Genomic DNA, 25,265 nt, shown 5'->3' with positions numbered 1-25,265 from the left:
AACTCGAGAAGGCTGGTCACACTAGAGACATGCACTCCCCGATACTGCACTGGGTCCCGAGATTCCCAGACAGCCCTGGGGACCAGTGTTCTGTGTGGGGACAGGGCAGGGGGGCCCAGCCTCCCATGTCGTGTGGCCACTACATCTGCTCCGAATCTTCCTCCATCTGAGCCCTCCCATCTTGCAGACTGGGCCTGCTTGTCCTGGATGGATGACGCCCTGAGCTTGTCAGCTCACTACAGGGGGATCTCTGTCCCCTTTCTCTGGTTTTCCACCTAGAAAATGTGTATAAGGATGCTGCCCAGGGTGTGGTCAAGGCCAAATGAAAACACCTGTGAACAGGCTTTGCTCTTTATTTAAAGAACCACTAGAATTAACGTGGGTCTTGAATTCATGACCCAGACAGCAACAGTCACATGCTCCTCTGACACCCAGCCAGGTCCCCCTGGCCTTTGATTTTTCAAGTGTATGTTCAGTATGAAAGCAAAGGACGGGATGTCAGAAGAACTTTCTCCACTACATGGGGTGTGGCAGGGAGTGGGATGCTTGGTGGCAGGAAGGTGCTGGTGGCTGGCCTGACTGTGCATTTCTGGTTTCTTTCAGGGTGGAAGCGTGTGAGGGAGGCCTCTGTTCCTGCAGGAGAGGACCATGGCCTTCATGTTGCTCCGCCGGCGGCTGCCCTGCACCTTCCAGCACAACTACCGCCTGCTCGTGCCCAGTAAGCCGTGGGGGGTCTTGGCAAGAACCGGTCCTGATGGGAAACACAATCCAGACTGGGGATGGACGGGCTGGGACAGCTGTTGGGGTAAAGGGACTGGCCAGCCAGTGCCTCGGGGGCTGTCTTCCCCTCATGCACACTAAAACTGTCCCCATCACCACCACCCCCATCTCCCATCCCCGCCATGAGCTCCTGGCCTGAATGAACAGCTCTGTAGCGAGCAGGAAGCTGATCGGGCCTGGAGCCACGCTGCTGACTTGAGTGGTGGCCCCAGCAGCCGGAGGGTCCAGGTTGTCCTCATAGGGACTGTTGGGGAAAACATATAGCTGAGCTTGCTGCCAAGAAGCAAGAAGGCTGTAAGCATCCTCGTGATTGACCTAAAGGCTAGGTGTGCTTCAAGGGCACTGGATAGGAGGCGGCCGCCCCCACCGCCCCCACCACCCTCGCCCTCACCTCCACCCCACACACCCAGCTGGCTCGCCCACCCTTCTGCCACATCTCTTCTCACTGAGTTCAGGCAGCTTAGCCAGGCCAGCCTCATCAGCTTGCAGGCTCTCATGAGACCCCTCCCAGTAGCCCCACGAGGAAGGCACGCATGAATCCCGTTTTACAGGTGAGGAAGCTGAGCCTCAGAGAAGCCAATCACATGACCAATTGAATGCAAGTCAGTCTGGCTGCAAACACTGGGTTATGATCTCTCCTCCTTGTGTTTCCTTGGGGCTTTGGGGGGAGAGGGGCCAGCAGCAAGCCCCTTAGGGGAACCCTACACCCCACCCCCAGCCTGTCCCATTCTCTCAGAGCCCCATGCTTTGTCATCGTGGTGTCCCTTTCTTGCTGGTCTCATCTACCTTCTGAAGACTAAGAGCTGGCCATGGCCTTGGTTGGCGTGTTGAATGCTGGTGTTTATGTCCCAGGTGGGATAAAAAGCAGGTGTGTTCTCGCTCTCTCTCTCTCTCTGTCTCACACACACACACACACACACACACCAGTATTATATTAGGTTTGGTTTTATTTTTTTATTAATTTTTTTTATTTATTCATGAGAGACACAGAGAGAGAGAGAGAGGCAGAGACATAGGCAGAGGGAGAAGCAGGCTCCATGCAGGGAGCTAGACATGGGACTCGATCCTGGTTCTCTAGGATCACACCCTGGGCTGAAAGTGGCACTAAACTGCTGAGCCACCTGGGCTGCCCTAGGTTTGGTTTTAAAATAAATCTTTTAATTTTGGTTGATCTTACAAGTACAGAGAAATTACCAAGATAGTACAGAGAGATCCCATGTGCCCCAGTGTCCCCCACAGTTACCATGCTGCATCACCAGGCTGCCCTTGTCAGAACCAAGAGGCTGACCTCATACATTACTATTAACCAACCTCTAGACTTCTCTGGATTTTACCAGCTTTTCCCTTGATGCCTCTTTGGATCCCAGAATCCCGCCCAAGTTCCCAGAGCGCACTTAGTTGTCATGTGGTCTCCTATGGTCTGTGAAGGTTTCTGCCTCCCCGTGTTCTTGACCTTAATAGCCTCCAGGCATTAGGTTTTGGGTTTTAATTTTGTCTTATTCAGTTATAAGAGAAGCACATTAACACTTACCCATTATTATGTTAAAAGTAAACTGAAACCTGACTCAAATGTCGCAGGTTTGATGTGCTCCAAGCAGAAGGGAGAATCGTCCCTAGCGGGTACTGTTGAATACCTACTGGGTGCCGAGCACTGTGCCAAGTGCCAAGGATACAAGAGAGAGTGGCCTGTGAGACACCAGCCTGGTGGCTCCCCTTTTGCTGGTCACTCTCAAGGCCATCTGGGCCTCCCCAGGGAAACAGCAAGGAAAGAGCAGTAGGTCAAGACTCCTACAACTGGGCCCCATTCCATCAAGTGAGCCTGACCAGTGGGCAGGACCCTGAGCCTCCATTTCTCATCAGGAAAGTGGGGATGGTCCCAGTGTCCTCCCTCCTTTCATATGTCTTCTATCAGAAGGAACAGTTCATGTAAAAGCACTTCGTTTATGCTTATGCTAGGTGGGAAGTGGCCTTACTCCCATTTTACAAGAACTGATAGGGAGACACAATGAAAAAAGGAGACAGAAATGATTAAATCAGAGGTATCAGCTCTGCATTTTCTTGGCCAGAGCTGAATCTTTTTTGGCACACTTGTACCAGATATAGAGAACCATACTGTGAGATTTTTTTTCTTTTCTTTTAGCTTGTCAATTAAAGATAACTAGTCATAGATGGATGGGTAGGTAGATAGATATGAGTCTTTTAATACTAAACCATAGTGTTGGCAAAGATACAGGTACATGTGGACTCATACACTGCTGATGGGCAAGGAGCAATAAGGAAATACTTTTTAAATGATAGCTAACCTTTAATCCATTTAGTCCCCTGGGAGAGGAAAGGGAGACTCAGAGAAATCATATAACTTCCCGGAGCTTCAGTATTAACAAGTGGCTGAACTAGGCTTTGAGTTGAGAGCCAGGCTGGCCCCAAAACTTGCAGCGTTAACCACTGTATTAGTTATTTATTGCCTTATGACAGCCCCAAATTTAGCAGGTTAAAGTAATGTGCATCTATTATCTCACAGTTCCTATGGATTAAGAATCTGGGGGGCAGCTTAGCCAGATGCTCTGGTTCCAGGTCTTTCATGAGGGTGCAGCTAAGCTGTTAGCCAGGGCTGTGGTCTCATCAGAAAGCTCACCTGGGAGCTGGGGGATCCATGTCCAACCTCACTGCCGTGTTTCTGGCTGGATTTGGTGCCACGTGGACATCTCCACAGAACAGCTCACCACACGGCACCTGCTTCCCCAGAATGAGGGAGAGCAGGAGGGTGCTTCAGCCCCCCACCACACCCACTGTGTTTAGGTGTTTGTGTGGTGTCTCCACCTGTCAGATCACTTGGAAACTGTTAGACACAGTGGCTTATGGCTGAGACATGGCCTTGTTTCACGCCCCATCCCCCCAAATACTGATGATCGTGTACTGGCAAATGGAGTGCAGAGACTGGGAGACTAGACAGCAAAGCAGTTATCTCTGGGTGGTGAAATTATTGATATTTTCCTCAATGACCATGTTATCAAAAAAAAAAAAAAAAACAAATAGGTGGCATGCTATCTCCCTGAGAACAGGAGAAAGAGCTGGAACTTTGCAACTCAGAGGCAACATAGTGCACAATTCCCTCTGACCATCCCATACCTTTGATGCATTTGGCAAAAGACCTGACCAGCCCAAAGAGTCCCCTGCCCCTTCAGAGAAGCAGGACGCTCAGGCAAGTAATGCAGGAGACCCTCTATCACCAAGTTCATCCTCAGCTCCTGCGGTCTCCGGTTTGGCAGATGCAGACACAGATAGTAGCTGTGCCTTCAGGGCTCAGCAAAATGACTACCAGGGAACCAGAAAGAAACGAAGAGCCACTGGGGATGGATCGGCCCCTGGGTCCCCATCATCCACAAGAGTCCCTGTCCAAGTAGCCACTTCTCCTGCTTTCCCAGTCTGCCACAGTGTTCCTGTTCCCAACGCCTCAGTTCAGGTTAAAGGAGAACCCACATCTCCTGAACAAGATGAGAATGTGAATGCTGTGTCACGAGGCTGTGACTTGCAATGTGTCCGAGGAATTACTGCAAGCTAACAGGGAGAACAGTGCCAGTGGTCCAGTTTATCCAGCCATCCCCGCAACATCACCCTTCTCAGGGCTCACGGAAGATTTCCAGGAGCCTGGCCAAGAACTGAAGTTCTCCATGGACCAAGGAAACACCAGGAACAGAGGAGACGCCCCTCTTCATAATCAACCCCTCCCTCCACCAAACATAGATTTAAAAAAGGTGAAGAGCCACCCAAAGACAACAGTGGGTCTTCCACGGTTGTGGTTTGCATCAGAAGCACCCTTGGAGAAGGAGGCCCACTCTCCAGCTGGCCGGCCTGCACATGGGCAGAGTCCACTCCGACATCAGCTCGGAAAGAAACTCAGGAAGAAGGCTCTGTGGGCTGCCCACTTCCTGAAAACAGTGACACTGGGCAGGATGTGTCTACCACTAGCCCTGCAAGGGATGTAAAAACAGGAAGGTCAACCAAAGTGGCAACCCTGGGAAGGCAACAGAACTAGCCCCAAACAAGTGTCAGGGATGAGAAGTCCTAGAAATTCCTAATGCTCAGTTTCAGGCAGTGGCCATTGATTCCTCTGACTCTGGACAAGAGAAGCCAGATAGTCATTCTAGAAAGGATACTTGAGACTCCACAGAGAGAACTCATTAGAAACGCGTCATTGTGGTTGTGATGAAGTTAGCTCTACTAGTGAGACTGGCCCTCACTGTAAAGGTGGTGTCCCTGTAGGTATGGCACAAACTCTGTGATCTCCTCCATGAGGGGATCAAATAACTCTTTACAAGTATCCTCAGAGCCCGGAGATGATGGGGGTTGCCCCCCGAAGGAGCTCTGAGGGGCACCCAGCCTCAGTGAAGAATGCAATGCAGATGGTTGAGAACTTGCCCGTTCAGCAGAGGAAAGTGTCCGAGCTTCTGTCTGGTGAGTCGCAAGTGCGTGGTGTCTGTGAGGGCCATACCCCTGAGTGAGCTGCCCCCTGGATCCTGAAGCCTCTGGGGAGTCTTTGCCCTTCACACTGGCCACAGCGGCCGCACCGTCTGCTCCTACAGCGCCACGACGTGAGGGTGTGTGGAGCAGCCACAGCTGGAAGGGCCACACTAGATGGTCAGTCCTCTGTGCGGGTCTGGCGGACGCCCTGTGGTCACCTTCAACATAAACAACAAACCAGACCTCGAGATCTTTGAATGCCGTGGCCCCCGGGCCGTCAGCCGTCTCGCCACAGCTTAGGAAGGGGCCCCAAAGCAGGCCGTTGTTGGGTCTCGTGCGTGTACCACTAGATGCATGGACCGGAGGCGTCAGAGGACCCCAGCAAACCGTTCTTTGCACGAAGGTGGTATATGGCCTCGTGTTCAGGGGCTCCTGCCCAGACCACTCAGCCCATGCCCACAGCATTCGTACTGGTGACCTTGCATGGATCTGTGAAAGTCACAACGGGAATACCCTGTGCAAACGTCCTAGCAGAAGTGATGGTGGCTGCTTGCCTGGAGAAATTTGTCCGTGTCTGTGGGGTACAATCGCACAGTTGATGGGAGGTGTTTGGAGGACACAGAGATGTGGTTATGTGTGTGACCATCCACAGGAGTAAGACTCATACCGTCTGACATCATGACAGGATTCAGGCCACCAGGCTACATCCGACGCAGACTTACCGCTCTCGTGGCACGGTTGCTCTCTGACGTTTGGCCTTTGTAGCTTGTTCAGAACAACATCTGCTCGCTGACTGCACGAGCCCAAACTTTCAGACCCTGAAATGTAGCTGCAAGAAGTGCAGTGCTCTTCTCACTGCGAGGAGGGAATCCAAACAGGACGCTGCAGGACACCCAGAACGACGTGCGGAGAATAACAGCAAAACTGATTCATCAAGTTTTTTGCCTCTCATCTTGGGAGGTCCTTAAATTGAACTAACTTCACATCAGCCCCACACAGAGGCTCCAGTTTTCCCTTCTGCACAGAAGCAAGGGAAGGAGGAAGTGGCTTGCAGCCGAGTGTGCCAGCAGCAGAAGTCTGGGCACGTCTATGGGAAGAAGGTTACACTTGAAGTGCTTACTGGAGGCTTTGTCAGATTTTAGGGAACAATGCTTCTCTGGGACAGCGTAGAATGTAATAATTATGCTACTGGTAGGCTCCAGATGTTTATCAAAGATATAGATCTTCATCGGTTAAAAAATAATAATAAAGGGATGCCTGTGTGGCTCTGTGGTTGAGCACCCGCCTTCAGCTCAGGGCATGATCCTGGAGTTCAGGGATCGAGTCCTGCATCGGGTTCCCTGCATGGAGCCTGCTTCTCTCTGCCTATGTCTCTGCCTCTCTCTCTTTCTCTGTGCCTCTCATGAATAAATAAATTTTTAAAATCTTAAAAAAATATATAATAATAATAAGTAGGGTGGACAATTGGGGAGAAGAGATAAGATTTTTTAAAAAAGAAAAGAAAAGCAGAGCAAACAACTCCAGTTGAACTTGACCTTGACTTCGGCCAGGTTCACATACAGAGCCCTTGCTGTTTGGGAAAACTGGCACTCATTTATGACTCTCACTATCAAGATTAAGAGAACATTAAAAACATTTGATGGCTGTTTTTATAGTTTGGAGTTAAACATTGACTCTGGATTGGCGAGGCCCCAGCGGGCAGCAGGCATTGTCATCAGACCCGGAGGGCTGGGCTGGACCCCACCATGCGGGGTCTCGGGGGTGAGGACACACGCCTGCATCCTGGCAGTGCTGCTCTGCTCATGACCGAAAATGCTGGATGGTTCACTATTAATTCACACTTTCTTTGTGCCTCTAGGAATTTGTCTTTGAAGGAAGTGGGTTATTTTGCTGCAAATGTTTCATCTCAGAGCCCAGCACTAGATGAGATGAGAGATAGTATCTGGGAAAGGAGAGGTCTGAGGGACAGCCTTGCAGCTTAGCCGTTTACCAGCTGTGTGACCTTGGGCAAACTATTTGACCTCTCTGAGCTTTGGTGTCTTCTTCTGCAACATGGGAATAATCATAACATCTACCTCCCAGGGGGTTGTGAGGCTTAAGTGAGACGTTGCCAGGCATGCTCACTATAAATACCCCATGAATGGACATCTCTGCTCATGTAACTTGTAAGCCATCCCATTGACCATTTAAATCTTATTACTTTCTCTTGTGGTTTCTAACATTACATATCATCATAAGAGATCGGCGGTGCCTGGCTGGCTCAGTCTGTAGAGCACACCGCTTTTGATCTCAGGATCGTGAGTTCAAGCCCGACGTTGGACATGGAGCCTACTTTAAATGCTTACGAGAATATTTGTTGTATTGGTATTTGGTTATTTTCCCCTACAAAAAGTCAAAATTGAGATAGAGTAGGAAAAGGAAAAGTATTAGACATGGGCTCAAAACCTGGCTCTGCGGCTAACTAGCTGTGCGGCTTTGGGAAAGTTGCTTAACCTCTCTGCTCCTCATCTATAACCCGAGAACCATCTCTCCTGAGGGTTGTGGATAAATGAAAACAGTGGAAGGGAGCTCGCCGGGGAGGGCCTGCCTAGCACACAGTGGGGGCTGAATCTGTGTCGGCTGCCCCATCTTCCCGTGTTCGATAGCACAGCTGCCCGCCAACTTACCAGGCTATGGTTTTCAGGATCTCTGCCCGGAGGCCTTGGCCCTCTTCCATCCTCACCCACGAAGACTTGGCACACGGCAGGAACCAAAACAGACCTGTCTGCCTGCCACCTGGCCCTGGGCTTCCCTGTCTCGTGCCCCATCCATCCCTGATCCCTGGGGACGGGTTCTCCATCTCTCCCCCCTGCCCCTCCCACCCTGTCTGCTCGCAGCCTCGACGTCCTCATACCCATAGCTCCACACAGCCCCACTCACTCCTGTCGTTCCTCTCAAGACCCTTTCAGCTGCAACTCCCACTGGGGCTGCTTCCAGTGCCGGCATCTCCACTTTTCAGATCCCAGGAAATCTGGCTGCTGCCACACGGTGTCAAGACACTTTCTGGAGAAAGGAAGAGAGGACCTGCGTGTCCTCACTGGAGGACAGCTTCCAATTTTGAATTTTTCACTTTCCCTCTTTACTGAAAACAAAGCGGATCCACATCAGTCCAGAACTGTTTTTTATACAAACATGTGTCCCTGTTTCATACAGGTCTAGCTGGAATCAGTTTGGACCAGTAAGAAAGAAGTCATCAATATGTTCCACGACCTTTTACTCTCTGCTAACAGAACAGACTCTGTAGGGATTCCCTTTTCATTTTAAGATCAAACAGAAGACAATAAAAGCCGGCTGCTTCATGCTTTAAAATAAGAGTACCACTAGATTTTAACTGGACTTTATGTTCAAAGGGCTACAGCTTGTTGCATAATTAATTCAGAAGCCCTCTTTGATATCCAGAGCAATTATGGAAAATTAAGAATGAATTTGCGTTTTCTAATATGGTTTTGTATACTTTGGCAAGCTGTGTGTGTGTGTGTGTGTGTGTCCGAGAGAGGGAAGGAGGGACAGGGCCTAGCACATTCTTTGCTTCTCTGAGTTTTGGTTTTCTCTCCTATAAAACAGAAGCAACAATGTGCCTCTCAGGGTTGCATAAAGAGAAATGAGATGGTGTAGATGACTTACACAAAGTGTCTAGTGATTTCCTAGTTTGATGCAACCCAAGTAAGAGGAGCTAACATTTCCCAGCCACCACATGTGTGCCCAGGGTCAGTCACCCCACACTGACCTTGGGTTCACCACAGCCCTCTTTCAACCAGGGCTCAAGATGTGGGACCGAGGCTGCCCTTTATCTTAGCCATGTGCTGAGCTCAGAAGCCTTTGTGGGTCAAGCCTGGGAACAGCCCCCCCCCATGCATTTATTACTGTACAAAAGTAATGTGCAAGCCAATGACTTGTGCCCCAAACTTTTGTTTAAACAACAACAAAAAAAATCTATAAGTGGGGAACCACCTGAATTTAGACATTTGATTATTCCTTCGTCGGTGATTTTTGAATCTCACAACTAGGGACATAACTCGAGGGGCCGTGCTACCAGCATCTGGTGGGTGGAGCCAGGGATGCAGCTCACCATCCTTCAGTGCCCGGGACGGCCACCACGACAGTTATCTGGCCCAAAATGCCATTCGTGCTAAGGGCTGAGAAACTCTGGCTTATGTATATATTGGGATATATATCTGAGTATAAGTTAAATTTTGACAACATCTGGATAATTTTTATAATCTGCGCTTTCACATGGTAATACCATGGCCATCTTCCCACGTCCATAAAAATTCAGAATTTCCAGGGGCACCTGAGTAGCTCTGTCGGTTAAGTGTCTGACTCTTGATTCCAACTCAGGTCGTGATCTCAGGGTTGTGAGATCGAGCCCCACCTCGCACTCTGTGCTGGGTATGGAGCCTGCATAAAATTCTCTCTCCCTCTCCCTCTGCCCCTCCCTGCTCATGCTCTCTCAAAAAAATAAAAAATAGAATAAAAATTTCCACGTCCAGGGATCCCTGGGTGGCGCATCGGTTTGGCGTCTGCCTTTGGCCCAGGGCGCGATCCTGGAGACCCGGGATCGAATCCCATATCAGGCTCCCGGTGCATGGAGCCTGCTTCTCCCTCCGCCTGTGTCTCTGCCTCTCTCTCTCTGTGTGTGTGACTATCATAAATAAATAAAAATTAAAAAAAAATTTCCATGTCCATGAAATGGTGGAATATGTCATATCGTGTTTAGCTGTTCTCCACTGTTGAACATTTAGGTTGTTTTCTTGTTGAAAGGCAGTATTATTATAAATAGCTTTAACCTACAGTTTTGCATACTGGTCCCATTATTTTCTTAAGATTAATCCTAAAATGAGACTGCTTAGTTAAAAGGAATAGAAAGGTGTCATTAGCTGATACATCAGCAGGACATGAGCATGCCTATTTGCCTACAACTTTGCTAGTACTGGGCTTTCCCATGTTTTTTGAATCTGTAGTGTTTTTGTGGTGCCCAGGTCTGGCCAGAGTCTGTGTTCATGGATGGTCTGACTAGGATGGGGTTGAGGCCCTGGCACTGTCTCCACTGGAGACATCGGGTACCTGTTAGGGTGGAATTCTCATTACAGCTACTGTTACCAGGGATTCTCATCATCTTTGTTTATTACAGGCTCCAGACACATCAGTCAGGCCGCAGCCAAAGTTGATGTTGAATTTGACTATGACGGGCCCCTGATGAAGACAGAAGTCCCAGGGCCTAAATCTCGGGTGAGTTGAGCACACTTGAGTGGTGTTCATAAGAACAAAGTGAAAGGGGTCCAGGAGGTAAGAACACAGTGAAGCATAGGGACCTGCATTCTTAGCTGCTTTTAGAGAGCCTGCCACTAGAGATCCAGGACATTAAATGAGGCCGTTCTGCCACAAGAAGTCAAAGAGGCCTTCTCAGAGGAGATGTAGCAGTTACCTGTTGTCACAGTAATGCTGTGTAACAAACAATCACAAAACCTCAGTTGTGTTCAGATTGCCTATGCATCTGGGGTTAACTGGGAGCTAGCAGGGCAGCTCCGTTGGGCCCATCTACATGCCTGGGGGATGACTGGCCACTGGTTGGTCTAAGCTAAGCTTGTCTTGGGTCTCTCATCCTCCAGCAAGCTGGGCTGGGCTCATCCTCATGGCGATGGCAGACGAGAGCACATAATGGGTTTCCTGAGGTCTAGGCTCCACATTGGTCCACCATAACTCCTACCTCATTCTGTTAGCCAAAGCAAGTCAGATGGCTTGCTCGGAGTCTAGAGTGAAGGGCTGGGGCAGGACATCTGACCAAGATGGAAGAACATGGCATGACAGATGGCACAGGACAGGGAGAGCAAAGGCCCTTGATCTTGACCTTGAAGGATAAAAAGGAAGAACTCACTAAAGGAGCGCATCATTCTGTTGCAGGTGAGGGGAACAGTATGTGGAGAGGTGTGCAAGGTGACAGGACACAGCATATGAGACACATTGGGTAGCTCTGGATCCCTGAGGAAGGTTGGCACCTCTCAGAGATGCTACAAAAACTGCATATAACACATTTCAGAAGGCTGACTAACCTTGATTCTGTTTTGTGATGCGCTATACTATTTCTAATGTTTGCACCAAAAAAAAACAACAATGTAAACCTTTTTAATACAAATTGGCTTTTTTCTTGGCCAATTTGCAGATTTTATCCACAATGTCTTTTTTTCTTTTTTAACTGTCAGAAGATACCCCTTGTGTCATTGCAATTAGTTTATATAAATCTGGAAATCTCATGTATTAATGCAAGTGATTGTAGTTATTTTGATAGCATTTTACTAACAAAAGAAGGGATATTTTTCATGCATATTTCTGTGAAGGAGAGGTGCATTTTAATTTCATTGTGGTGAAAATACCTGGAATGATCATTTTATAGTCTTGTCATTAATATTAATTTCTATTTTTTTAAGATTTTATTTATTTATTAATGAAAGACACAGAGAGAGGGAGAGAGAAAGAGGGGCAGAGACGCAGGCAGAGATGCAAAGACACAGGCAGAGGGAGAAGCAGGCTCCATGCAGGCAGCTTGATGCTGGACTCAATTCCAGGACTCCAGGATCAGGCCCTGGGCCAAAGGCAGGTGCTAAACCACTGAGCCACCCAGGGATCCCCATTAATTTCTATTTTTATGTGGAAACATGATTTTACGACACCAATTGCTAAAGTTGATTTTATGTTGAATTATTTTTAGAGATTGAGTCTATATAGTAGTAAAGCAACTAGTTCCCAATTCCCAATACATAATTCCCAGTTTCTGTATAGACTTGTACATGTGGTTTTTGGAGTGTTTAGACTATAATTACAAGTGGTTCTTTGATGTGCAAGTTTATATTTTCAGTTAATTTTATTTTTTATAACAGGACATTAAAGCCTTTTTTCCCCAAATGAAAAGGGAACCAGGGTGCCTGGGTGACTCAGTCCATTAAGCATATGACTCTTGAGCTCAGCTCAGTCAGGTCTTGATCTCAGGGCTGTGAGTTCAAGCCCCATATTGGGCTCCACACTGGGTGTGAAGCCTACTTTAAAAAAAAGAGGGGGGGGAGCCCTGGTGGCTCAGCGGTTTAGCACCGCCTTTAGCCCAGGGTATGATCCTGGAGACCTGGGATCGAGTCCCCCATCGGGCTCCCTGCATGGAGCCTGCTTCTCCCTCTGCCTGTGTCTCTGCCTCTCTCTCCTTCTGTGTCTCTCATGAATAAATAAATTAAAACTCTTTAAAAAAAATTTTTTAAGGGAGGGGGAACCTATGCTTTTATGAGCACTAGATAAACACCTTTAGCTTAAATATTTTTAATGTTTTATTTTATTTTATTGCTATCCTTCCAAGTTTCTACATTTCTGTTTACAGTGGTAATGTAGCTGGCAGGAGTAGTTTCCTGCCAACTATTTATATTAAGCAATTTTTTAATAATTGTAATATTATTAAATTACCTATGACTAATTACCTATGATGTTATTGGCATAAGGCTGGGGAGAAGCCCCAACACTTGGAAAGACATGAAAGACTTGAACCTTCTTTGGCAAGAGTGTGTCCTTGCTATAATGCTTTTTGCTCTTCTTGCCTGCAGGAGTTAATGAAACAGCTGAATATAATTCAGGTAAGTGAGGATGAGCTAGCATTCTCTCCACTGCTTCTCTATTATAACTTAGCTTAGGGACACAAACACCTAGGCTGTGCTGGCTCTTAAAAAAATAAAAGAAAAAGAAATACAACTGATTTTGTTCTAAACCTTTTTTCTCCTAATTTCCCTTGTGATTTCTTTTTCAACTCATTTGTTATTTGTGTGTTGTTTACTTTTCACATTTTGGTGAACTTCCCAAATTTCTTTCTCTTACTGATTTCCAATTTCATTCTATTGTGGTTGGAAAATATATTTTGTGTGATTTCAGTCCTTTTAAATTTACTGAGGCTTTTATTTGGTCTATCCTGGAAAATGTCTCACATGCACTTGAGGAGAACCACTGTTGGGTAGAGTGTTCCATAAGTGTGTGGGATCTATTGGTTTAAAGTGTTAAGTCTTATTTCCTAGTTAATCTTTTGACTGTTGTTCTATCCACTATTGAAAGCCAGCTATTAAAGCTTCTAGCTATTCTCTTATATTTTTCTTCAGTTCTGCCCATTTTAGCTTCCTGTATTTTGGGGCTCTGTTTTCAGGTGCTTACATGTTTATAATTGTTACATCTTTTTAGTGGACTTCACCTCTAGAAACATTTTTGTTTGTTTTACAGTTGATTTCGTCTGATTAATATAAACCATTTCAGCTTTCTTAGGATTGCTGTAAGAATCATGTATCATTTTCCATTCTTTTACTTTCAACTTATTTGTATTCTTGAACTGAGAGTACACCTTGTGTAGACAGCATATAGTTGCATCTTTTTATCCAGTCTGACAGTTTTGTTATTATTGATATATTCATATCTTCCATTTTACTGTTTGTTCTCTGTATGTCTCATATATTTTTGTTTCTCTTACTTTTTTTTTTTTTTGCAGTAAGTGGATATCTTCTAATGTGCTGATTTCATTTCTTTCATAATTGGTTTATTCATGGTTGCTCCAAGGCTTACCATTATCTTAACACCAGAATCTTCTTCAGATTTATTTTGTTTGTGATATATAAAATACAAACTTACAGCTTAGTAAACTATCATAAAGCAAACCATTCATGTAAGCACCCACAGATACCCTCTGTGAGACCGTTGAATAGACAGGACATGGTTTACTTCACCAGTTCAAGCTTCATCCTGAAAGATGGAGAATCTAGGGGATTGCAGCAACCCTGAATCAGCCTCTGCTTTCTCCAAGAACGCAGAGGCTGTGCACTTTTTCTGCAATTATGAAGAGAGCCGAGGCAATTACCTGGTTGACGTGGATGGGAACCGGATGTTGGACCTTTACTCCCAGATCTCCTCTGTCCCCATAGGTAAGAGCTGAGAAATCCATCCTCATATGTATCTCCTCTCTGTTAGCCGTGACTGCCCAGACTTTACATGTTCTTTCCAGCATGCACATCCCTGTGTGCCGCCAGACACTTCCCTCAAGGGCAGAGAAATGGAGCAAGTAATTGGTAGAGGGTCTAGTATAGGGACTTTACGTGACTTCTCTTCTCTCATTTACTCTTCCTTGAAACCCCACAGGGTGAATATGTATTAATACCTCCATTTTGTAGACAGATAAGCAAAACTCAGAGAGGTGACGTGGCTTGCAGAGGAAGCATGGCTAGGACGTGAGCCCAGGTGTGTGGGGCCCTAGCCTTTAATGTCAACTGTCTTAGGTTAGGTCTTGTAGAAGAGCCTGAGGCATGGGTTCTGTACAAGTAGCTTATTAAGGGCACAGTCTCAGGAGACAGAAAGGAAGAAGGAAAGGCTAAGAAGGATGAGGTCTCAGCCAGAGACTAGCCATAGCCTGACACACAGGGAGCTCTGGAGCATGAACTGCACCCCAGAGTTGGTCCCTGACTGTATCAAAGAGGCTGGCCTTTTTGTACTCCAGTGCATTCCAGCTGCCAGCAGGAAGGACATGGCTCATCTCTCGGGCAAAGTGGCTTCCATTCACCAAGGGCAGTTTTCCAGAGAAAGAGGCGGATGGAGCTGTTACTGATCCCCACACAGGCAGTTGGGAAAGGGGTGGCCTGCCCAGTCAAGGTGAGCGGTGGGGGGCACCAGCAACGTCTGTCCCACCAGGCTGACCTCTGGGCCATGCAGAGCATGACTTGCTGCTGGAGGAGGGCAGGGCAGAAGATGGGATGGATAAGGCTGACTCAGACACACAGGTAGCTGCTGCGCTCAATGGTGTGTGGGCTGAGCATCTCTTTGGGTGAAGCCTGTCCCTCGATGCATGATGCCAGTCTCTATTTATTTCCCATTAAGATGCAATTAGACAGTAAGGTGACTCATTCCTTTTGGGAAGCTCATCATTCAGACACACTATGGTCTCCAAAGGCATTTTGGGTTCTGTGATTTATACAACCTTCTCCGCATTCCGGATTGGTGTGGAAGGGCCAGTTCTGGAGTTCTCAGGGTCAAATCCTAGCTCTACCCTGTAACAGCCATGGGCTGCAGGCCATTCTCTTCCCAGCTAGCTCTGTGTCCTCCCATCCCCAGCCCCTGTGGGCCTCCCTTAGTCTTCATCCCCATCCAGATGCCAAATATGGGGGGGGATGCGGGAGATCAGGCCAGCAGAAGTTGAGAAAGCATGGGGAGTTCTGAAAGTTCTCCTCTGGTCATCTTCTCTCCCCTATCTGGAGTCTTTAAGATGATTTCTCCTAACGTAACTGCTGTGAACTTGCCACGTGCGTGGCACCCTACACACTATCCCATTAGACCCTATAACCGTCCTGTCACAGTAGGTCTTTTAACATCATCTCCAGCTTTCCTGTGGGGGCCAGGTCTCAAAAGGTCACAGCATTTGTCCAGCATGTCCAGGGAGCCCAAGGATTTGAACCAAAGGCCCTCTGCCTCCTAGAGTTTCTTCTGTGATAGCAGCCTCACAGTTGGCCGCCCTGCTGCACCCCACCCCGCCATGCGGGGTCCCACAGCATTAAAAGCCCAGGCATGGATTTCCCTGATCAGAGGGACCAGCTCTGCTCTCATCTCTCCCTCTGAAATCAATAAGACAAGCTGCATCTGTGGTTTAATAAGATTTTTCCTGGAACTGGCTTATCTACTAAGGCAGAAAAGTCATAAATACCCAGGCAGCATGATAAAGAACCAGAGCTGAAAGACCTCTGGCTAAAATACAGTTGGAAAAAACCCAGAGTGCTTGTTCCTTCCTTGAGTAATGAGCACCTTGCAGCCTTGGGCCTAGGATGCCCTTGAGAAGGGCAGGAGTGCAGGGAGGCTGCTCACAGCTCTACCTGCTGGGCCCCCCAGGTCACTGCCTCAGCACACACACCTGTCCACCCTCCTCCAAGCAGGCAGAGTGAAACCACAAGGCTCATCAAGTCATTCACTCTTTGATGCTGCAGAGGAGAAAGTTTCCCCAGGGTGGTGCCAGGACCTTATCACCCCTCTAAACTTGCTAGGCTCCTCTGGCAGAGTGGAGCAGGCCCCAGGCCCGGGGCCCTGAGCAGGCCTCTCACCAAAGGGATACGAGTCTCCCCTCCAAGTAGTTCATTTAAGGCTGCCTGGCTGGCTCAGTAGGTGGATCATGTGACTCTCAATCTTGGGGTTGTAGGTTCAAGCCCCGCATTGGGTATAGAGAGTACTTAAAAGAAAAAACAAAATCTTAAAAAAAAAAAAAAGTTTATTTAAACTGAAAATGAACTGGTTTAAAGAAAATAGGTACAAGGTATGCATGGTAAAAATTGTGATCCTGGAGACCAGGAGTTGCCCTCTCTGCCTCCTGCAGCTGGTCTCCCTTGCGACAGTTCTGGGCTCTTGCCCGTGTTACTGGATCTCCACCTCATTTGTTCGCTTAGCTACTGTGTACCGAGCACAATACTTGGCCACTGCCTCGGAGGGTCTTCCAATCTGGTCCCCTGACCTCTGTGCCCACCCCCCGACACACACAGGCCTGCTCTTCCCAGTGGAGTCATTGCCAGGATTGGGAATGATAAACAGAAGCTGAAAATACAGCCCTGGAACCCAGGACGCTCTGGCCCCAGTGCTGTGCAGTGTCCCTCCTCCTTTACGATAAATGCCTCCCCTGACCAAGCATCTGTTGTGTACAGCGGGCTTTCTTTCTTTTTTTTTTTAAGATTGTATCTATTTATTCATGAGACACACACACACACACACACACACACACAGAGGCAGAGACATAGGCAGAGGGAGAAGCAGGCTCCATGCAGGGAGCCCGATGTGGGACTCGATCCCAGGATCACTCCCTGAGGCAAGGCAAACGCTCAACCGCTGAGCCACCCAGGCGTCCCATGCAGCAGGCTTTCTGTTCCTCATGGCCCCTGGTAGATGTTAGGTTGCTTTCAAACCTGGAGATACTAGAGCATCACGGTTAAGATGTGTGTGCACTGGTCACTGTACATGCGTGTAGGGCGAATGCACAGAAGGTCAGCTGCTGAGTCAAAGGGTGTATCCTGAGCCTTGTCGTGCAATCCCAGGCTCAGTCTGCACAGTCGATGCAGTCGACTCTGGGAAGCAGTGAATGTACGAAGGATGGTGCGCGTGGGTCACAGGTTACAGGCTGCACCATTCATTCGCTCGGTTCCTGAGCAAATGTGTGTTGTGATTTGACTCCAGCAGTGGCCTGGGAGAGGAAGGTGAGGGCCGCATCTACAGTTCATCACACTCGCCTCGGTCCTGAAGTGGGCCTCAGCCTTGCATTCACTGCCTTGTCTGTGTCTAGCCCCCTACGGCTCAGACCTGAGCGTCAGGATCAACTAGAGAATTTGGGAAGATCTCTGGCAGCAGCCTGAGTTGATCCTGAGTCCAGAGGTCTGGGTGGGCCCCAGGAATGGGTCTTGTCTGCAAGGGATAACAAGGCCCCTCATGAAGGGATTGGGAGGGGGTGACAAGCCGTAGGGGAGGGGCGCAAGGACCCTCTAACCAGAACTCTAACCGAGCCCTCTCTCCCCAGGTTACAGCCACCCTGCTCTCCTGAAACTGGTTCAACAGCCTCAAAACGCGGTGAGTCCTGGGTTATGCAGTGTTCATGGTGATCCAGAGGATCGCTGGGCAGCCCTTCATTCATTCCACAAATATTTATTGAGCACATACCATACACTAGAGACTTGGAATGCCTTGGTGAGCAAAACCACAGAGCCCCGCCCCACGGTCAGTTAACCACACACATGAGCAGGGATCTGCATCCAGAATGAGGCAGACAGTACTGTGTTGGTGCAAAACAATGATGGTGGCAGCAGAGGTTGACATCTATCGAGAGTGAAATGTGTGCCAAATGCTGTGTTCAACACTTTGCAGCTGTAATTGTTGATAAGTCCATGGGGCAGGGCCCCGTTGTCATCACCATCCTACAGATGAGGACATGGAGGCACAGAGAAGTCAAGGATTTGCCCAAGGTCACACAGCGAGAGGAGGTGCTGGGACTAAAACCCACAGGAGCAGGGCTTTCCAGGGATTGAGGGGGCTGGGGGTCAGGGAAGGGTTCCAGGGAAGTGACTGAAGAGGAGGAGCCTCCAGGGCCCCTGCAGGGAGAAGGGAGTGGGAGGGAGAGCAATGGTGAGGACAAGGAGAGAAAGAGGACATGTGGCCAGAGCTGGAGCCGCAGGGACTGGACAGGGTGCAGATGTAGGGACCACATAGGCCGGATGTCAGTCTCGGGGCATGGGGACGCTCGGAGAGGCGGCCAGCAGCGTCCCCTCTTCAGTTGTGAGAACCAAACCTGCCTGCAGACACTGCCGCGTCCCGGGGGGGGGGGGTGGGGGGGGTGGGGAGTGCAAGTAGAGGTGCCCCCAGATGCGCACCCCTGGGGGGCACACTGAGTATAACACGCTGAGCGGCGCTTCCCCCCAGGTGCACTGCTCGGTGACCCGTCCCGTATAACCCGGTGTCTCTCAGCTCTGCTTTCGTTATTACTTACATAAGGAGCCTTCCTAGACATTCTCTTCCTAGTTGTTTCCGTGGCGTAACTTCAGTGCCTCCGTGTTTCCTGCTGCTGCGTGGCCTGAGTCTGGCGGCTCAGCTGAGCACTCTCCTTGGGGTCTCACAAAGCTGGAGGCTCTGGGGCAGAACCTGCTTCTGCGCTCACTCAGGCTGTTGGCACTCATTCTCGGGGTTTCCACGCCAGCAGTGCCGGGCCAGTCCTCTCTGCCCTCCTCCTGCTTCTGCTCTTAACAGAGGGCTACCGTGGTTGCACTCAGCCCACCCAGAAAATCCAGAGTAATCTTCCTATCTGATCTGATCAAGGACCTTTAATCCCATCTGCCCAAATCCCCTTTGCCATGTAAGGCAATCCTGTCAGGGATGGGAAGAGGGTGGGGCATTTTCCTGGAGGCCAACGTAGTGCCTACAAGTCCCCTGCCAGACACGGACCTCAGAGCGGGCTGTGCGCTCCCCGTCACAGGGGGTGGGGGGGGTGCTTCACCCCCAGGGAGAACGAATCAGTGGCACCTGCTCCCCACAACATGCCCCGCACCTGGCTGCCAACCCCTTAAGTCTGACAGCGTAGGTGCATCTCTAACATGCTTTACCGCCTCGTACGCGGAGTCCTGCAGCCAGTGGTCGCACCCGGCCTATTTCCCTCTGAGTCTGTCTGTGTAATTCATCCCGGTGTGTAGCCGCAGACCAGCCGTGCCCGGGCCATTGGAGCATCCTCCGTGTGTGCATCCCTGCAGTGAACCGGCCCGTCCTACCGCTGGTGGGCCTTTGGGTGCTTCCCCATGCAGACACTGGTGAACGTTGGAGAGCCTGGGTTTTGGTGGCCACGTTCGTGCGTCGCCGCTGGGCTCTGCTGGCCTGGCGCTGGCCTGGCAGTGTGCGCTAGCAGGTGGCTCCGGCAGCTCCAGCGGCTCCCGCCAGCCCGTCCCCACTGCGCCCCCTCCCTGTCCTCGCCTGCACCAAGTGTCACTGCGGGGCCATCATCCTACTCAGAGTGACACAGCGAGTGGGGCTCCTGAAGAGAAATCTAAGCCAGGCGGACGGTGGGGGGCAGGCGCATTGGGGACCCGGCTCCCGGTTTTGAAGTCCCTCCCCTTTTAACCGTCAGACTTGAAGGTGACCAGAGAGAACCACATTTCCCCTGAGGGATGTCCCCGCCCTGCCTGGGAGGGGCTTGGGCCTGGCTCCCCCCACCCTTGACATCCCCCCCCCCCCCCCCCCCCCCCCCGCCCCCGAGTTCAGGGGCTGATGGAGCAGAAATGGGCGTCCCCTAGAGGTGCCTGGCGAGCCCATTTGGGAGGCTCCATGGGGATGTTTACATTCAAAGCCTGGCTTTGTTTCGAAACGTTGTGCAGATCCCAGATGCCTCAGCAGTTGGTGCTGAAAAAACTGTGTCAACAAACATGTCACACACATTTGCGGTGTCAGCTGCATCCGGAGGCAGAATCATCCCCGAAAACACGTGACTTCGGGGCCCAGGGATTCTGATTCCAGGGGATGCCCTGCCCCCACCCTTCTCTGCCAGGATTTGTGTCCCCTCACCTTCTTGCCTCTCACCCCTCACCCTGTCCAGCCGGCCCTGGCTTTGCGTGTGTCTCCAGCAGCCCCCCTCCACCAGCACCCCCACCCCGGAGGGCCCGTGCTCACCGCCCCCGAGCTGCGCCTTGCCTGGAATTCCTTCTCCTACCCACTGCCTCCAGGATGCACCCCATCTCCCCCACTTCAGGTGCAAAGCCCTTGGTGGTTTGGCTCCTGCTTCTTCAGCCTCATTTCTTGACATTTGTTCAGTCATCGATTATTGATTGAACACTTCCTGCGTGCTGGGCACTGTTCTGGGTGCTGGCGAGGTCAGGGCCTGTGCTGACGGTGTTCTCCTGCAGAAGTCTGGGTTCGGCCAAGTGAAAGGAGCCCCTGGGCACAGTCTCAGAGAAGTGGGAGCTGCCCTAAGCTCAGGGGGGTACACCTGGGGCACCAGGCTGGTGGACCATTGGCTGACATGGTGGGTCTTCCAGATTCTTGGCTAGAGATGCACTCGGCAGCGATTATGGGACTTTGCCCATCGAGGACAGGTTCCTGCCAGGTCATTGAAGTCCTACGAAGGGGCTAATCAACCCTTTTGTACCCCAACCACATCACCCTCAAACTCCAATGTAATTACTTCATGTGGCTGCAAAAAATGAAGCAGTGGCCCCTGGATCCAATTTCTGGGTTCCTGCCCCAGTTCCAGTTTCTTGTGTCACCAGGGCCACTCGTTACAGTGCCCATAGTTCCTAAATGATCAGTGCACAGTCATTGCGCTGAGTGATGAGTGCAGCCTGACACCTGGGACTGCTGACCTGGTCCAGTCAGACACCTGCCACCACCGTCACCTCCTGGCCTGTCTGCTATCCATCTAGACTGAGCTGCTGCCTCATCTTGCACTTTGACGTCTCACTGGCTCCGTACAGGCAGCAAGGGAGACGTTCCCCTTTTGGAAGATAAAGACTCTGAAGACCAGAGAGGTCACCCTATGCCCCAGGTTGCACAGCCTCTTAAACCAAAGCCCATTCTCTTCACACTGTACTTTAGGACTGCTGAGCCTGACAGCAAGGGTTCTAGAAACCTGTCCTCATTTGATTCTGCTACCCAATGTCCCAGATACCGTCTGTTCTTAATGTCATGCTTTGTTGAACAAGAACACCACCCCCACATCTTCCCTGGCCCCAGAAAGGCAGTCAGGCTACCAGCCAGCACGGCCCTCCCCTCCGTGAGCCGCTCCCCACACTGCCTGTGACAGCAGTTCGCCTTGACCCTGACCTCACGATGCGCTTGGTTTCCTTGGAGCCCCACTAACAGCTCGGAGCCAAAAGGAGATGCCCCTCCAGGCCCCTCCAGGCCAGCCAAGGTCTCTCTGGGTTGCACTGGGCTGACTCGTATCCTGCATTAACGTTCTCAGGCAGAGGCTGCCTGCCGTGTCTGGCAAAGGAGTGGCTCTGAAGTCAGCGAGCCTGCTCGGAGTCTTGATTCTGCCCCAACCTGCTGTGTGACCTGGGGCGGGTTGCTTGACCTCTCTGGTCCTTGGTCTTCCCAGCTCTACAGTGAGGAGGGTTAACATCCCCAGCCACTTACCCTAGACTCACCCCGGTGGTCACAAAACAGAAAATAATAAGAGTATGAATCCGCCCCGATTTCTAGCCGTCCGAGCCCAATTCCAGAGCCACCAGGAGGGCGCATCTGGGGCCTCCCTGTCCAGCGAGCGCTACCTGGATTTGCCCTAAGATGACTGCACTGGTTACATCGGACAGAGAGGAACCTGAGCAGCCCCCAGGCTGGGTCATTTACCTGTGCATTTAACGAGGTGATGCGACCGTAGACTAGCTTCAGGTGCACAGACAAGGTGGGGCCGGTGCCCACCTGCCTTTCACCCAGTTCGCTGGTGCCGACACCTCTCTCCCCAGATTAGCCCCTTCGTAGGACTTCAATGACCTGGCAGGAACCTGTCCTCGATGGGCAAAGTCCCATAATCGCTGCCGAGTGCATCTCTAGCCAAGAATCTCTCCCCACAGCACCTTGTCGAAACTAAGAAATTAGCACGTTGTGTAGTGCAGACCTCGTTCAGATTTCCCCACTTTCCCCAATAGTGTCCATTTCCTGCTCCCGGGATCCAGTCCAGGATGCATTCAGCACAATCCCTTTTTAAAACCCAGATCCACTCCTGGGAACCTCGCTGTTTACACATTGTGCAGAGCCTCCCTGGACCCTTCCCAACCCCAGCCTGGAGCACTCAGGATCTCCAGGGGAGGGGGGCCTCTGGCCTTATTCCATCTGAGCCCACAGACTCACCCCACGGGGTCTGCATCTTTCCAGAATTAAATGTTCTCCTTTATCCTCACTTTAAAGCACATCTCTGCAGCCCCACAAGCCTTGGGGGCCTTGGCCTGGCATGTGCCTCCAACTTGTCGTCATCTGGGCAGCTAGTGGCCACGCCTGTGTTTTGAAGCCATCAGGCAGGGAGGGGCTGGTTTTCTTCAAGAATGCAGCTACCTGAGTGTGGGACTGTCCCTTGGGCAGAGAATTCTGGCCAGCATTTTATAGTGGGGTGACTTCCCATTGAAATCTACATTTCCCTTTTCTTTTGAAATTTGGAGGCGCTGGCTCCCTCTGCCTGCAATCCTGCTTCAAAGTCACAGGGCAGAGCTGACCGACGCTAGGGCCAGGCAGGTTCACCTCCGAGGCCACCATGCCCCCTCGTTTTCGAATTATCAGAAGCGAGTGCCCATTTGGAATCAGGTTTGCACTGTCGACTCCCTTGCAGAGGGAAATACTTCTCTGGACCCACATCTATCAAAATTAGAATAAGACACCGACATATATAGGGAGTCAGGTAATTTTTCTAACACTGGTTCTCTCATGCTCCTCCCATCCCACTTCTGAAGAGCTGCAGCCTGCATCTTGATCAGATGGCTCTCCTAAGCCCGGCTCGGTGTGGAAATTCTAGGGCCAACACTGCCTCTTAATGCCTTTCCCCCACCCTTTTTTTTTTTTTTTTGGATCAAAGTATAATTTACATGTAGTAAAACCCATCCTTTGTGCTCTGTAACTCTGTGGGTTTCACCAAACACACAGTCATGTAGTCGCTGCCCAAATCCAGGCACCTTCAGGCACCCACATTCATAGCACCGTGCCAGACGCCAGGCCTGGACGCACCCCGAGTGTCCATCAATGGATAGCACAGTGTGGTCTCCCCATACGACGAGATATTATTCAGCCTCACCAAGGAATCCTGAGCCACCCTGCACCACAGATGAACTCCGAGGACATGATGCTCAGTGAAAGCAGCCAGTGTCCAAAGCCAGTGTATGAGTCCACTTAGACGAGGGACCTAGAGTCGTCGTCAGAGTCCTAGCGACAGAAACATTGGTGGTGGTTGCGGGACTGGGGGGAGGAGGGATGGGGAGTCGGTGGTTAATGGGGACAGAGTCCTAGTTTTGTAAGATGAGAAAGTTCTGCAGATGGATGGATGGGTGCGTGACAACATACCTAACACTGCTGGACTGTACCCTTCGAAATGGTTACATGGGTACGTTTTATGTCACCTGTTGTTTTTTTAACCACAATTTTTAAAAATCCAGACACAGCACAGTTCAGCACCCAGACATTCCCCCAACCCAGGCCAGCCCCTGGCAACCGTGCGCTGCTGTCTCTCTTGCTAGTCTTGCCTTTTCCAGAATGTCCTAAGAAGGGGACAGTGGGGCGTGTGCCTCTCTGACTCCAGGCTCTTTCAGCATCGTGACTGAGCTGCCCCTGTGTTCCCCCACGTGTGTCAGTAGATGGTTCCTTTTATTGTTGAGGGATATTCTGTGGTGTGCAGATACCCATTCCCTTATCCTTCCTCAATGCGGGGACGTGCGGGTCATTTCCAGTTTGGGGCAAATAAAAATAAAACCCACCATAAACATTCACAGGTGATCACGTCCTTGTGTGTTCATTTCACTTAGGTAAATGCCTAGGAGTGGAATTGGCGAGTGACGGGGCGTGTGTGTGTGCGCACACGTGCGTGTGCAAGGGCACGTGTTCAACATTGTAAGAAATCGCCACGCCGCTTCCCAGTTTGTTCCCACCAGCTGTGAATGAGGGTGGTGGGTGCTCTGCACCGTCGCCAGCACGTGTTAGTGTCCACTCTTTGTTTTTGAGCCATTAGGATGGGTGGATTTTTTAGATCATAATTACAGTGTATAAAATTAGAATTACAAAATTATGATCATAAAATTGTGACTTAATCATAATTCACAGGAAGTTGCAAAAATAGTACTTTTGCAACTTTTGCTTCCCCCGGTGGTAGCATCTTCCGGAACTACAGTGCAATACCGCAACCAGGAAATATCACAGTACTTCTTACACCTGGAGCGATCCTAGCGGATTTCTCTGACGGTGCAGGGAAGCCAGCCGCTGCCAGCACCTAGCGAACACCGTCCGCCCACCTGAACACACCCGCTGTGAATAGCTCGGTTGGTCTCTGGCCAGCAGGGAGCCAGGTCAGGGCTGAGAAGTCACTGTGGGTCTCCTGCCTTTTTGCAGAGCACGTTCATCAACAGACCTGCCCTGGGCATCCTTCCTCCAGAGAACTTCGTGGAGAAGCTGCGGGAGTCTTTGCTCTCTGTGAGTTCAGGGGTGGGGCGGGTGGGAGGACAACCTGCTGGAACCCGCAGGGAGGCCCTTCCGGTCTCTGGGAAGGGGTGCTCTCAGAGGGAGGAGAGGCTCCAGACCCACTCCTTTGAGGATGGGGGTGTTAGTCTTGCTCTTGTGCTGGTTCTTTCATGAAGGGCATTTTTAATTTTCCTCTTAAAGAGAAGAAGGGATTCCTTGTGCACAGGAAAAAGGAACCAGGGGGGATTGATATCTATTGCTTGATCGGAGCTTTGCGTGTTATTCAACCCTTCCCAACATTTCGGTTTTCATGGTTGCAACAATTAAGGTCATTC

General features: G+C 50.2%; 1 protein-coding gene and 1 pseudogene across 7 annotated transcripts in view; both read left to right on the top strand.

The window, feature by feature from the left end:
- The window catches only part of ABAT (4-aminobutyrate aminotransferase), a 97,681-nt gene that overhangs the window by 56,373 nt on the left and 16,043 nt on the right, over window positions 1–25,265 (top strand). For all 7 annotated transcript variants that reach the window (XM_026003091.2, XM_026003090.2, XM_072753883.1 and 4 more), the window contains 6 exons: window positions 604–718; window positions 10,412–10,509; window positions 12,861–12,890; window positions 14,096–14,213; window positions 17,825–17,874; window positions 24,862–24,942. In XM_026003091.2, the coding sequence (XP_025858876.2) occupies window positions 649–718; window positions 10,412–10,509; window positions 12,861–12,890; window positions 14,096–14,213; window positions 17,825–17,874; window positions 24,862–24,942 (447 nt within the window). In that variant the 5' untranslated portion in view covers window positions 604–648. The remainder of the gene's footprint in view (window positions 1–603; window positions 719–10,411; window positions 10,510–12,860; window positions 12,891–14,095; window positions 14,214–17,824; window positions 17,875–24,861; window positions 24,943–25,265) is intronic.
- LOC140598161 (zinc finger protein 106-like) lies at window positions 4,987–6,294 on the top strand (annotated as a pseudogene).

The sequence above is a fragment of the Vulpes vulpes genome, chromosome 3, assembly GCF_048418805.1.
Source record: "Vulpes vulpes isolate BD-2025 chromosome 3, VulVul3, whole genome shotgun sequence".
In the NCBI taxonomy this organism is placed as follows: Eukaryota; Metazoa; Chordata; class Mammalia; order Carnivora; family Canidae; genus Vulpes; species Vulpes vulpes.
The sequence above is the reverse complement of the archived record's forward strand: the minus strand, read 5'-3'. Positions and strand labels throughout refer to the sequence as shown.